The 14832-nt window shown below is 40.7% G+C and overlaps 2 protein-coding genes across 5 annotated transcripts; both read right to left on the bottom strand.

Moving 5' to 3' along the window:
- Window positions 1-676: 676 nt before the first annotated feature.
- s100a11 (S100 calcium binding protein A11) lies at window positions 677-2480 on the bottom strand. The gene is made up of 3 exons (XM_023409830.2): window positions 2332-2480; window positions 2087-2227; window positions 677-1021 (listed from the first exon to the last, which is right to left on the bottom strand). Exons 1-3 carry the CDS (start codon window positions 2446-2448, stop codon window positions 887-889), a joined length of 393 nt encoding a protein of 130 aa, XP_023265598.2. The 5' UTR covers window positions 2449-2480; the 3' UTR covers window positions 677-886.
- Window positions 2481-3409: 929 nt separating this feature from the next.
- pbxip1a (pre-B-cell leukemia homeobox interacting protein 1a) lies at window positions 3410-13954 on the bottom strand. 4 transcript variants are annotated; one of them, XM_023409828.2, is made up of 11 exons: window positions 13770-13954; window positions 12836-12963; window positions 11675-11759; window positions 11461-11528; window positions 10069-10690; window positions 8385-8618; window positions 7924-7947; window positions 7437-7480; window positions 7150-7245; window positions 6833-7013; window positions 3410-6683 (listed from the first exon to the last, which is right to left on the bottom strand). In XM_023409828.2, exons 2-11 carry the CDS (start codon window positions 12905-12907, stop codon window positions 5635-5637), a joined length of 2475 nt encoding a protein of 824 aa, XP_023265596.1. In that variant the 5' UTR covers window positions 12908-12963; window positions 13770-13954; the 3' UTR covers window positions 3410-5634. The 4 variants fall into 4 exon arrangements, with proteins under 4 accessions (XP_023265596.1, XP_023265594.1, XP_023265595.1 ...); XM_023409826.2 differs by having other exon boundaries at window positions 13757-13953; XM_023409827.2 differs by lacking the exon at window positions 13770-13954 and adding an exon at window positions 13516-13660.
- Window positions 13955-14832: the final 878 nt, after the last annotated feature.

The raw sequence follows: 14832 nt of genomic DNA, 5'->3' as shown, positions 1-14832 counted from the left end.
TGCGAGGCCTTCCCCATACAGACAATGAGCTCCCAGCCCACACTAGAGGGGCGCCCTGCTCATTTAGTCTCTCACTTTGTTGCCACTGACTCATTTGCCCGTCATCACGCCTCCCACACTGGCACCTTAGCATGTGTAATTTGGATACAAAGGTCACATTGACTTATCTGTTGAAAGATCCACACTCACCGAATCAGTTAGCGGCATCTTTTCTCTTTTGCAAAACTAAAACAGGCCTATAGGCTATAAAACAGCTGGGGAGCATGCCGACACACATAACTCTGTCTAGACATCAGAATTAATGCAGAGTGACTGTAACACCAAGAATTAGCAGCTAAACAAGCAAAAATACAACCCAAAATGTTGCAAAACAATAAGCCCACCCAAACATGATGGGATGCATTTGGTCCACGTATCCCCATGACACAGTGTCCTGAGGCCTCACTGACAAGACAGTGAAGACCAGGCTACGCTTTTGCATCACTGCTGCTAAACGCTTGGGCAGGCAGCTTTGTACAAGCATTATGAAGCTCTATGGAACAAGATATGGTCTGCATAGGGTAGTTGTAACGCATATAGGATTACAGGCCCCTAAATCAAGGCTGTAATACATTCTCGCTCAAATGTGTGTGGCTGGACATCATATAATGTGGTGAATGAATGACAGGAGGCAGAGTGATGTTGGCTCAGGGTTCATGACAATGAAGCCTTTAATTCAAAGTTCCCTGCATTCAACAAATGGTTAACTAAAGAGTTACACATGTGGCACTGGTGGAGTGATAAAAGAATTCAAATGCCTTTGAGTTTTATAGTTGGACATCTTAAACTGAGTCGATTGGCGTTGCACAATCTGCTCAAAGCCACAATTGACACAGGATGGCGAGCTCTACTGACTGAAGCCGCCCTGTTTGCTCGCAAGTTTTCCAATCAGCTGCCAGAACTCGGAGAACGTCAGCTCCCCGTCGTTGTTCTCATCCAGTGAACCCATGAGCTGGTCAATCGCCTCAGCGTCGCCGGAGTTCTGTGGGTAATCACAGAGCAGAGACCCTGATCAATACAAGATCACTCTGAGCTGCAGCGTCAGCTGCTCTGAAAGACAGTCCTGCCACCTAATGGTTGAGTGTGGCCATTAATACAACTGAGGTAAAACTTAATTCACGGCCACACAAAGATCCTTTCTGATAAAATCCTTCATATTTAATCTGTGTATTTGTGTCGTATTTCATCTGTGTTTGTATAGTGGTCAGTGGGAAATTGACTCAAACCCAACTTACAATGACCATTATAAAACATGTATTCAATTAATATATGTTATAATATGTGAAGGTGCAATATTTTGTATATAAATAGACAGAGTCTGACGTAGGCTATGCGACATACATGATTATTTCCATTCCACTTTCAAACAGATGCAATCCAACATTACACTCACAAAATCTGAATTAACTTGTCACAAATCGGATAATTGATTATTTATCCAAGTAATTATCAAGTAATTATCCAGTAAAACTATTATTAACAGCATTTAGTGGTTACAGCTGTTTTCCTTCATCTCGTGCCACTGTAAATCAAATACTTTCATTGTGTTAGCATGATAAAGTGAGCATTTGTATCATATGTATCATGTATCACTGCAAACTGACATCAATGGAAAATAATAACAATTCAAGCTTTATCTGCACCCCTAGTACATTATTTTGTACATGGAAGCAAAGCAGAGTCCCTCATATAGTATATCACACCTCATGCATGCATCTATATATTTATACAGTGTTATATCAAATCTGTATGGATGAATGAATGAATGAATGAATGAATGAATGAATTCTGTCAATTTTACAGCATATACTTGTAGAGTTTTGACATAATGATGATCCATATGATCTTTTGCTCAACTTAAAGAAAGCAATCTGTAAATCTACAGTAGAGTTATGTGCAAAAGCAATTAGCCACAGTGACAAGACTGAATAACAGCACAGTGAGGCTGCAGACAACTTAACGTTGCATAATAAACCACAGCTTCTCAGGATGCAAAGTCAATAGAGATCAGCAGGCAAATGGTCTTGGAACAACTTCAGAGATGTACCTTGACATAGTTGGGTAGCTGAGAGGTCACCAGGTTTTGGAATTCGTCTTTGCTCAGGGTGCTGGCAGAACCATCTTTCCCAGCATAGGCCTTGAACTGGCTGACAAGGGTGGAGATGGCAGTTTCCATGATGCTTTGTTGCTAAGAACCGAAAAGTAAAAATGAATAGAGAAACAAAAGCCTCAAAAAAGCTGCAAACCTCGTCCACAATAAAATAAGTCAAAGAGAGAAATCTGCGCTCTTACCGGTTGTGGTGAGATGCTGTTTGGTGCGTTGCAGCTAGTGCCAAGAACCTTGTCCCTCCACTCTGGCATCACCTCTCTGAATATATATGCTTCATCGCTGTTGACTGATGCACACATCAGCGGAAAACACTTAACCTGCCCCCTTCTCCCCCATCCAGTAGGCTGCCCTTATCTCTGCCTGATTTCTACCACTCTGGGGATACACATCACAAAACTGCACACATACACAGCTACACAAACACAGACACAAAAAAACTGCCATTCTGTCCTACGAAGGGCAAATTTGTACTGATGATAGCACAAAACCCATTTTAGTCTGTTTGCAGAGCAAGGGATTTACTGACGGCATCCTTGTCAGGCCATTCTAATCAAGTGACCGAATCACGCACACCTAAGCAGTAATAAGTTTATACAAAACATGACTCAAATAATGTGGCATTCAGGTGAAACAAACACTGGCTCATGTGTAAATCTGGTTACAGGGGTAAATGTGCGTGGATTACCTGCAGAGAGATGGCAACTTTAATGTTGTTGAATTTTAAGGACAACAAGGAGGTTTTTTTTTTTTTTTACCTTTCTCTCATTTTTTTTTCTCAAGATTGTCTGTTTGATATTTTGTAGTTGGGGATTAACGTTGTTAAGAGGGCCCTCTCTTGAAATGTTTGCATGGTGACTTGTTTGTAGAATTCAAAAAATGACAAGCGCTCTCTGGGGTTTCACAGCGACTGACTTCTTCTCAATCATTGCTTACATTCTTGTTCAGCAGCATATCAGGTCAATGACCAACTCCCACACTGGCTGCTTCACGTACGAGGCCGGGCTGGAAGTGAGTTTGTGCCTGTGAATGTGTAAGCTCCTGTTCAGAGTATTTAATCGGAGTGTAAATATTTTAGTTGGGCATCATAGCTATGATAATGGATGCTTGTCATACCAGCAACTTCGCAAAAGAGAGTGCCATGAGTCTGGGTATCATTGTAAATTTTTCAGTAGGACAATAGTTCCATTAACACGCTGACTCAGGGGATATATTCTGTGATATCTCTTTCCGAATATGTTTAAATAATGACACTATTTACAATTTTTTTAATGGTGAAAAATTTATTCAACTTAACACTGACTTCCTAAAAGAGGACATAACTGATGATGGGAAAACTAGAAATGATCCAACTTTATCAGTACATCTGTCCAGGGATCAATTACATGCACATCTTGGCAACATTATCAATAAGCACAGATCCCTACTGTTGTCCCACAAAGACAAAAACATGTCTCAGATACTGATTAAACTTTCTTAAATGCATTTCATTAAAGGATCCATCTGTTCTGGTTAATCTTTCTTTTGATCCCTTTGGTCTAAAAACTGAAAGAAAATTCCTCTGTAGAAACAACAGAGAAGACGTTTAACAAGAATCTGTTCAACACAAGTAAACCTCTGACATTCATTCTCTGCCCTATAAACAGTGAAACTGCAAGCAGTGTAAACTTATTTTCTTTTTAAACTAGCAGAAGCAAATTGAGTCAAAGACCTCTTGTCCAATCTAACATTTAAAGGCACGTACGCAATAGCTGGCAAACTAAATTTCTGGAAACCAAAGTAACTGAAAAAAACATTTCCACATTTGATGCTAAAACGTCTGTGGTTCTTCTAGCTTAAAATAAGGAAAAGAATTGCAGTGTAGTGACAGAATAAATAAATATTTAACACTTCAAAGCTTCTTTCAATCACTGAAAAATGAGCACTAACAATCACAATCTGTCGATTTTAACTTCGCATCCACTTAAAGAGGGAAACCTTCATGATCAAATATGATTAAGATCGAAAACTGAAAAAAACTACAAAGTAATGCTGCAATACTTTATAGACACTGTTTTGTCCCGTTCTTGTTTTACCATTGCCTGACTTATTCAACAAAATGAAATGTAGCAGCTTCCTAAGTTTTGTTTTTTTTCTATGATCAAACAGCTACGACTACGTTACTTCTGTGCATGTCAATTTACAGCAACCTGCTAATAAAATATGAGGAATATGAAAAAAAACTAACTGGTTTAGTTGCCAATCTCATTTAGACAAATGAACAAAGTCATTAAATGAAATACTCTGGGGATTACTAAAGATCACTAAACTCTATATGTTTTACTCTGCGTGCTCTGGGATACCCAGTATATGTAGATCATGTGTTGTAGGTCCCCGTGGCCACATTCCTCTAAAAGAATGTAGGATTCAGACTGGTGGTCTAAATAAAAAAAAAAAAAGAAGTAAATAGTACGAAAAACCCTTTTGCTGTAAAAGTGAATGTTTTGGGAAAAGTGCTAAAGTGGTTTAGCAGTCATCAATCCAACTATGGCTGTATATATATATATATATATATATATATATATATATATATATATATATATCAGTTTATCCTGTTGCTTTTTTTTTTAGCAGCACTGACATGAATGTTTCATAAACTGGTTCCTGGTTGTTCCACACATCTGCTGTCAACTGACAGTTGGGAGTCGGAGAATGAAAAGTCCTTCAAATATAGAAACCAAACGCTTTAGGGCTCTGAAACAGCACTGTGTGTGTGTGTGTGTGTGTGTGTGTGTGTGTTTGCCTAAATCTACTAAAGAGCTGCTGACACAAAACTGGTCTGACCTGATCTTGTTCTTATCACTGAAAGAAGTGGGAGCTCATCCTCTGGGATCAGACAGTTTCACCTGACTTGAGGCAAATGGTATCTGCAAAGATTTCTTAGCATTTGTTTTAACCTGTTCGGAGTAGAGACAGGTTTTATTCCCAGACAAGGGAGAACGTCAAATGACAGAAAAGTATTTAACAGTCAATTTAACATGTCTTCGTGTAACTGACAACTTATCTGACACTATTTGTATGAATAGATTTAACTCAATTGCACTGGTGCTCAACAGAATTATTCGCAAATACCATCTCCTTAAAACCCTGTTTTTAGTGTGATCTGAATATTATCAGTTGGAATTTACATTATGAACTGCGACATGCACTAGGTACTGAAAAAACACTATATAGCAGAGGAAAATACACACACATTACTGAAGGACTTTGCATTAGGAGGCATAACCTGACAGAGGTAGGTAACAACTAAGTCCGAAATGACAAGTACAAGTCTAGCTTATAATTAAAGACTCAGAGACACATTTATGAGAGGCACAACCACTCTGTACCAGAAGCTACTACAATTACAGCTCTGAAGAGGACAAGGTAGGCAAGAAATGTCCTATAAAACCACCGCTTCTGCTGTATCTAAATGTTGGATTTTACTCCTCTCCCCTAAGTGTCTCTACTTAAGCTGTGGCAGCAAACTTCCAGAGGGCTTCTCGTTCAAACTCCTCCATCTCCTCCTCCAGGGAGTCGTCATCCTTCTCCCCGTCATCCTCTAAAACATCCGCCATGTCCTCCAGAATGTCCGCTATGTCCTCAGCAAAGTCGCTGAAAAGAACCCTGTCGTGGATAAACACGCCGTCCTCAAAGAACTCTGCAGTCAGTTTTCGGATCTTGTCCTTGCTCTCGGATGAAGACCCCTCCAGCTTGCTCAGATAGCCCTCCAGCAGCTCCTCAAATTCGGACAGCTCCACTGCGTAGAGCCCCTCCTTGCTGGCGCAGTCGTCCACAGAGCTGCAGCCCAGCTGGGGGCGGACGTTGCGTCGGAGCTTCTGCTCCTGGTCTCTCCAGAAATCGTTGTGGTTGTACTGATGCGGCTGGCGGGGCTGCTGATGGCGCTGCTGGTCCTGATGATGATGGTTGTGGTGGTGAGAGTTTTTACTAGGCCGGCTGTGCCACGGTTTCTCCTTCCTCCGCTCCTCTCTGTCCACTCTGCGCTCGTCCTTCTTCCTCTCCCACTCGTCCTGGTGTTTCCTCCATGCCTCTTTGTGAGAGTTTTGCTTCTGAGACTTCCACTCTTTCTCCTTCTTCTCTTCTTTGTCCTTCCATCCTCCTTCTTTGCTGTGCTTCCACTCCTTCTCTCCTCTCCACTCTTTTTTTTCTTCTTTCTTCCTGTGGTCCCGCTCAGTGTTTTTGCCTTTGTTCCCTTTCCATTTGGACTCCTGTGGCTTCTTCTTCCCCCACCTCTCAACTTGTTCAGAAAGCTTCTTCTGGATCTCCTCCAAATTATCTCTGACGTTTTTCCTGCCACCTCCATTTTTTTTCATCCCCTCCAGTCTCTTTCGGCTCTCCTCCAAAAGAACCTTCTGTCTCTGGAGTTCCTCCTTCAGCCTGCCTCCTTCATTTGTGTCCTTTGTCCTCTCAGGTCCAGCTGCTTTTTGGTTACTCTGACCAGCTTTGTCACCAGGCTGCGGGGCTGAACTGGGAGTAGCCGGTGGCATTTTTTGATCAGCTGTGAAGGAAGCAAGATATCAAAGTTAAATTGATCATAAAGGTCAAAAGATTTTATTGCTCAGCACCCTTCCATTTGCATTATCATTTAAATAAATATTAAATGAGTGCAAAATACAGCGGCAAAGACTATTAAATGCCACATCATACCTGAGAGCTGGTTGAGTTCAGTCACCCTGGCCCTCAGACTCTCCAGCTCTTTCTTCAGTTCAGGCAGAGTTGACAACTCCTCCTTCAATTTTGTGTTTTCTTTTTCCAGATCTGCTTTACCTTTTTCATCACCACTTGCTGCTACTGTCTTCAGTGCTGAGTCGAGTTCTTCTTTCTGAGACTGAAAGATAAGGAAAGATATAGATGGTTAATCAAATCCAGGTTCTGGACAACTTGGACGATATTCAGAAATATTTATTGAAACATCATGACGGTGTAAGACAACATCATTAGCATTAATAAGACTGTATACTGACCTGTAGTTGAGCCTCTAGCAGAGCGATTTGTTGGTTTTCCTGTGTCAGTTTATCCAATAACTCTTTCATATCCTGTGGATCACTGCTAAGCCAGTCCTGGATTGAAAATCATTGGCAAATGAATAATACAAATATTTTTGAATAATCCAGTCTTTTTTTATCCTTTCATATTTTGTCTCTATAGTTTTAAGATTCGAGTTTTCTTTAGTTAGTTCTGTATAGACACATACTGGGCAGCATATCACACTGAGATTGAGTAAGTGAAGTGAGAGACGGCAGGAACAGACCTGGCTTTGTTCTCCATCACTCAGTTCAGAGGCATCAAAATCACCTGTCAGATAAGAAAATACATCTTTCACACAAGTCTTACCGCAGACACTCTTATTGACACACAGCTGCCAGGCGGTCTTACAACAACAGAAGATGCTTTTGTTGTGAAGTGCATTTTATGAGCCCAGGCCACTACTTGTGCACTACACAGAAACTGTTTATTTAAAATTACATGTAAAAAATTATATGATATATTTGCCTTGCCAAGCAAACTGCCTACAACAGATCATCTTCGCCTCAACTTAAGCACCTTTTATCATCCAGTGAGTCCTCCCAAACAGTGATAAAGAGTGTTATTGTACAATTCAAAATGCGTGTTATTCGCCATTTTCTGCTGCCAGTGCATGAAGTGTCAGGCCAGATAAGTGTTTGGAAAAGCCTCTGAGTGTTAGCCAGCTAGTGCAGAAGCTTACACTGCTGTTTTATCTTTAGTACTGGACCTACCATAATCCAGGTCAGAGAGGAAACCTGTCGACACAGTTCAGCTTAGTCAACAAGATCTAAAAGCAGACACTGAACTATCGCTGAAAGCTGCAAATAAATGTGCTTATTCAATTTGTTAATACTGGCATTGTCTAATAAGCAACTGCGTAATGATGTAATTTTCTGACAATATTTACAGTAAACACTACAGCTCTCAAATCTCTGATGCAACAGGTGTATACAGGTGCAACTATTCTGATCATTTCGGAAAGATGTTGTGCAGTAAGCACAAAGATCCATACTAAGTTATTTTTAACATGAGCATCTTCAAGTATTAGGTAATAAATATCATAAACATGGCTTCAATCTCACTGTTAATATATAGCTTAAAGCAACTATGAGCAAAAGTCGTCCCTCTTACTGTATCTGACTAGAAAACAGAAGCGAGCAGGCAGGCTTAGTTAGGCATGAGAGGAACTCACCTGAGAGGAAGAGGGAACCTAAAAAGAGGAGGATCAGAGCACCCACAATGCATTTGTTCAAGGAGAACCATGGCTTTTCCTCCTTTTTCTCAGCCAGCTTGAACTCCACTTCCTCATCCTCATCTTCCTCATCTGATGTTCTTAGTCTCGGTGCATCGAAAGAGGGCACATTCCTCCTCCTCAGTCCATCATCAAAGCTGCTTGTGTCGCCCAAATCAAAACTAGTTGATGGCTCTGTGGTAGAAAGGCAGCAAGAGGAAACAGATTTTCAAAATGAAAAAAGAACTGGCAAGACAGCAGAGTTGTCACATTTTATAACGTATTTTTGTGAGAGAAGATATTGCCCCCAAACCTAAACCACATGTGGCCCGGAGTCACTTCAACAAATCATCTCGACATCTTTAGCTACAGAAGGATCAGAACTTTCCAAAATCAGAATTATCTACTGGCAGAATGCCTCACAGAAAATACTCGAATCTAAGTGAATACATGAACTGCAAAACTCAACAGTGTGTAAACAGTGTGCAAAAAAAAAGAAAAAAAAAAAGGCTGACAAAAAGTCAGTGATGCTTGTGGAAATGGATGACATTTTCTCACTAAATTACAACAACAGTAATTTCATGCATGGGGGTTTCTCATTTTCTCAGCAGGGTGTACGCTTCCCTGTCATGCTGATAAATCTCTTTCCAGCTGCTAGCGTGACACAGATAAGAAACATGTTAACCAATTCTTCTGCAAGAGGACTCTCATTTTCTGCTTCTATTGACTAGTGCTAATTACAAAGAGCCATAAACCACTTACTTCCCGCAAGACTGTGCTACCAAATTGGCAAAGCTGTTAACTGCTGTGGGGCCGCAGACCCCCCCAGGAGCACTCAAAATGTTGCCCAATGTTCACTGTGTGGCAGTTGGTTTATGGTAATATGATCAATTATAACTTTACTTGGTATAATGCCAAAGTATGTCAAATGTGTCAAAGTGTAGAGAGAGAGAGAGACAGAGAGAGAGAGAGAGAGAGAGAGAGAGAGAGAGAGAGAGAGAGAGAGAGAGAGGGGAAAGGGGGGTCAGTAGGAGCCCTGAGGCCCCATAGCAGGTTATTCTTGTCATGACTTCACTTCAGAAAGGACTCTGCTCTTCTGCAGAACAATTTCAGTGCTCGAGTCTTTTATATAAGTATATATTTTTTGGGGGTGTAAATTGGCTGGTGAATGTCACCAAGACTAGAAAGGGTTGGAAAATAGTGAATACACACCCTGATGCGAAGACAAACAATATATATGTTAGTATGTGGATATGCTATATTACCTTGCTGCACCTATACACTGTGTATGACCAGTGTGATTGTATAGTGTCATCTATTTCACTAGCGGTTCCCAGTGCTTCTGGCTTGTGAACCCACGAAAGGAAGCAATGCCTTCTTGCAATTATTGTCATAGGTTATAGCCTTAGGGTTGACAGGAGTTATGAACAGTGGTTTTTCTATCTCTTGTTGTATTTGAAGGGTTATTGAAGGTCTGGAGAGTTGGAAGCATCTAATATTTCACAAGAAAAAAGATAAAAAATGAAGAATCCCTAATTTAGGAACCAGTGTTTTAGAAAAACAGACTGACTATCTCTCTGAATTAAATAAAGATCACTCTAGTGCCATGTGCTGACATAGCTTGCATGCATTATCTGTCCCATACCTTGTTCTTCTTCTCTCTCATCGGGGGTCACTGTCTCAGATGGCTCTGCTGCCTCCTCTTCTGCTTCTACTGAACCAACAGTCTCTGGCGCAGGGCTTTCATCAATGGGGTCTTCTGTCACCAGCCTCTCTGTGACTGGACTTGGCTGCTCTGTACTTTCTGGAACAAAGCTGATATCGGCGTCAACATGAGAGGGAGGATCAGTGGCTGTGATGGTCTCTGTGGGGATGTTAACCTCAAGTTCAGCAGTGAAGACAAGACTCTCCCCAGCAGGACTCGCAGGAATTGGCCCCATATCAGCAGGCGTGTCAAGTACTGGTTCTGTAGAGACAGGGATCTCAGTCATGGGAGGAGCAGAGCAGGACTCCTCAAGCTCAGATGGGGGGAGTTCAGCAGCAGGAATATCGAGTGGAGCCCCCAAATCAATGTTGGTGACAAAGGGTATGGCTCCTAGGTGCTCATTGTCACTGGGGGAGCTGGTATCAATTTCATGTATAACTGGAGGCTGACTCTCCAGGTCGAGATCTGCAGGGTCAAGGGGGTTTTGTGGAAGAGGACTCATCCGGGTTGGACTAGAAGGTATGGGACCCTCACTGGACTCTGGAGAGGTCTCCTGACACACCTAGAAATAAGGGCCAGAAAGAAAAAATGATATCTGTGAATACTTTTATACTTTGATATCACTTCTTGTGATCTTCATTGCAATTAAGGTGTTATTTAGTAATACATTTCTATGATTTTGTTTTTCAGTGCATCCATTTCCCTCACACTATATTGCCTACAATGTGTCTCTTCCATTTAATGACTTCCTATACTGCCCTGAGTGACTTTTTAATAATCTCAGGAGAACAGGTCTCAACTGTCTAATTTATATTTAGCATGGGCAGATAGAAGCAGTTGTAATCTGTAATTTGTAATCTGTAATCTATTGCAAAAGGGATTCCATTCTATTGAGGCTCATTTCAGTGTAAAAACTGGTATTCCTTACTCCATCTGCGAAATATTTCAATCTGTAAAATTCTTCAACATGACTGAAAATTAGTTAAATAGAAATTAGTGCTGCTTATTGATTTGGAGGGGGGGGGGTCAAGCAACAAAGTAAAGAACATATTATGTATACTTTTTTTATGTTATAAATCTGATTGCAGCCATAGTGTGCTGGACAGTAAGTATGTACATGTGATCAAGATAAATATACACCATCAAACAAGACATTAGACCGAAGAATACATCACCAGCATTTGGTTATAACTGTGTAAGGTAAGGATTTGTCCTCTTAATAATGACTTGATTCCGGGTTTTCTAGTGGCACGATATTCAACAACAAGGACAGACATTAGTATCTGTGCTTAAACCTTGATAGGATTATTACATTGTTTATTGTGTACTAACCTGATGGCCTTCCTCAGACAGGACAGTTTCTATTGGAATGTCACTTGCTTTGAACTCCACAGCAGCTCCTGAAATAACATCAACACAGGGTCAACACTACAATTTGAAACTGCAGAGGTTTTTAAAAGCAATGTCTTCAATGTCTAAAATGAGCCATGCCACAACCCATGACCACTGATCCTGTAAATGCTCCACCCCTCTTGAATTTCAGTACCTGCCACCTCCTCTGAGAGACTAGGGACGTCGCCCAGGCTCTCAGTGCCGTCGTCCACAGGTCCCACATTCTCAACAGCAGCTTCCTGTGGAGTAAGAAGATACAATAAGATCAGGCTTCCTACAAGCATTCACATTAACACCTAAAGTATGCTTATTGGTAATGCTGACCTTGACATTCACAGCACACCCAATACAGGCTTACATGCTCGCCCCTAGACGCAAATCCCTGGGCCGAGGGATATGTTGATTTTCCTTGTCAGTCATCGTAATGAAATCACAGGGTTTTATTTTAATTTGTGTTGTACCGTTTTGTTAATAGAGTAGAATCTGATTTCCATAATTCTTTTTCTATAATGAAATAAAATATTTCTGAAATACTACATCTGCTACATATTACAGTTAGAGTTTGACTGAACACCCATTATTTTCAAATGTAATTGTTATCCATGTTGATATATAATTGTCAATTTTTAAACTGATATTGTGACATATACCAAAGTCCTTATAGCATCTCTGTATATACTCAGCTGCCATAATTAGTCTTCTACCATCATTGATATTGATAGATAGATAGAGGTAAACAAAATATTACCTCTCAGTATAAAATTCAACAGCACCGCATTCTATGGCCTCCAATCAACACTGCTCTAAAACAGTTTTGACAAAATCTAAACACTATAACCATCATGAAAGAGGATTTAATGCAGGGATGTTGTATTCGATTGCATTAGTTTTAGTTAGGTGTACTTAATAAACTGGCAATTGAATATATATCTATATAGATCTTTTGATTATGACAACAGAAATATTTTTGTCCTCAATGCTCTCCCTTAACACAGTCACAAAATCATACACAACTGCTAGCACATAGAGTTGACATATAAAACAAACAAAATAACACACAACAGCTATGGAACAAAAAAATAAAAGCCTTACACATTCAAACTGGACAGTATCTGACTAATGGGTCATAATTTGGTAACATTCACCATGACTTTATCATTATGGGCGGCTTAGGGTTGCAAGTTCAGACATTTCATATTTTACATGGGCCTGTATTCATGAGACAGGATGAGACAGGATAATAACCATGCTCCAAATTGTATCCAGGCATACAAGTCTCCAAGGAAAGTTTCCTGAGCTGGTTTTAAAGTCTTACCTCGGGGGAGAGGAGGGTCCAGCTGTTGGTTGAGGACGCACTACTGCCTGTGCTATTGCTGTTGTCAGACATCGCCCTCTTCAGGCTCAACTTGGCACAGCACGGTGCAGATTCAGCTGAATTGTATTCTGCAGACGAAAACAGAAATAACATGCCTTCATTGAACATGCCTGGTGCATACACCATATGCCTTGTGGGATTTAGAAGCATTATCTTGACATAATAATCCGACTGTAACTTAATTACTAGTATTGCATTCAAATTATAAGTATGCATACTCTTAAACATGAAAGTACACACGAATTATAAACTATGTCTAATTTCCTGCAGTAACTAGATGGTTATTATGTAAATGCCAGCCTAAGAGGACACAATAACATCACAGTGTGGGACCTAATTCACCGCACATACGGGATAAAGCACAGATTGTCGTTGATACAAGTTATGTAACGGTATGGTGGCATCCATAATATACTGCTTCGCAGTTAAACAAAAGGTTCAGTCAGAAGAAACAGGAATCTCATGATTACATTAATCGCCGCTGCTATTTCCAGCCAACCATTCATTCAGACCCATCCATCCTCTCAATCTGTGTGGCAGTTAAATTACCAAAAATGGTCAAACCACAGGCACGAGTAGCTCATTGATGCAGAAACGAGCAAACAAAGGATAATACTCACTTGTCGACAACACTACCTGCGCTACGGTTCTGTTTTGCACATATGATAGACAAAATTTAGGGGCCGTGGTTGTTGTAGCAACCAAAATCAAGGTTCACTCATGATGGTAAACAAAGGATGGTAGGCTGAATATTCCCACTCCCACTCTTCCGCGTTCTCACCCAGGCCCTGCTGTTGGCGAGCGCTTCACCCACCTGTTCGACTCTTATCAAGTTAAACACAAATAAGACGTTTTATTTACCCCACTTGCTTACAGCTCAGTCGTCGGCTGTTTTTTCCCCTTCAAAACGTTTTGTTTTTTAGTAAGAACAACGCTCCTCTCTTCCCCTGAACTTGGGAACTTTGGGAATTCCAAGCTGCGTCACGTCGACCAAGGCGCTTCTCGTCCAATGGAATTTCAGCAAAGCCTCCGGAGCGCCCGCCCCTGAAGCAAGATCTGACCAATCAGTTAGAAGTGTCGTGTCAGGAAAGCGACGCACAGCCCAGCATGATTGACGCTCGCAGGTGAAAGTGGCAGGTGATGGACACAGATCCCGCCCCAGTCCTTTAATAATACAACTTCACGTGTGAACCTAACCCTCAAGATCCATGCGTGCACCTATATATACAGAAGGCACAGCTGCCAGGACCAGCCACACACTGACACGTCTGCAGAGTTATATTTGAACTACGGGACTTACCACAGTGGACAACCCCTCCACTCCTATTGCTCCAGTGTGGCCATCCATTTCATCATCTGACTTCTTCTCCTCTATTATTAGTCTGCCAACTGTTTTGTCTGTGAAAGGCACATTTACTTTTACACCTCAGCAAAAGGTTGGATTAGCCTATCAATCAGGCAAAGTGGGCAACTGCTCAGGTGCCCCAAAAGCCCCAGCTTTATATGTAATCACAATTTCTTGTTTTGTTGTTTTGTTTTTTTGTCTTTTTTTTTTTTTTTTTTTTTTTAATTTGCATATATTGAGCTCATTTGTTGTAAAGCTGTATTTTATCAATCAGCTTTGATTTTTTCTTTGGCTAAGATAGTAGGCCATTATTCCATTGTATGAATCTGTAAAGCTGCAACCAACAATTATTTTCATTGTAAGTACGCCTTTAGAATTATTGTCATTAATAACTGATTGATTGTTTAGTCTATAAAATATCAGAAAACAGTGAAAATTCCCACCCTTGTTCTCTGAGGCTCAACTTCACGTTTAAATTGCCTCTACTGTCTGACCAACAGTTTAAATCCCCCAAATGTTAAGTTCACTATCATATAGAAGTAGGGAAACTAGCAAATATTCACATTTGAGATGCTGGTAGTGAAGATTTGGG

Source organism: Seriola lalandi, unplaced genomic scaffold, assembly GCF_002814215.2.
Source record: "Seriola lalandi dorsalis isolate HSWRI2012SDOR001 ecotype SW California unplaced genomic scaffold, Sedor1 jcf7180002054408, whole genome shotgun sequence".
Classification (NCBI taxonomy): Eukaryota; Metazoa; Chordata; class Actinopteri; order Carangiformes; family Carangidae; genus Seriola; species Seriola lalandi.
Note: the sequence above shows the minus strand (reverse complement) of the source record. Positions and strands in the feature narration are given on the sequence as shown.

Coding starts and splice junctions, on each gene's coding strand:
- pbxip1a (XM_023409828.2), bottom strand. CDS start 12,907: ATGTCTGACAACAGCAATAGCACAGGCAGTAGTGCGTCCTCAACCAAC. Junction 11,760..12,835: donor GGACCCTCCTCTCCCCCGAG/GTAAGACTTTAA, acceptor CTTACTCCACAG/GAAGCTGCTGTTGAGAATGT. Junction 7,481..7,923: donor CCTCTCTGACCTGGATTATG/GTAGGTCCAGTA, acceptor CTTATCTGACAG/GTGATTTTGATGCCTCTGAA.
- s100a11 (XM_023409830.2), bottom strand. CDS start 2,448: ATGTGTGCATCAGTCAACAGCGATGAAGCATATATATTCAGAGAGGTG. Junction 2,228..2,331: donor ACAGCATCTCACCACAACCG/GTAAGAGCGCAG, acceptor TTCGGTTCTTAG/CAACAAAGCATCATGGAAAC. Junction 1,022..2,086: donor AGCTACCCAACTATGTCAAG/GTACATCTCTGA, acceptor GATTACCCACAG/AACTCCGGCGACGCTGAGGC.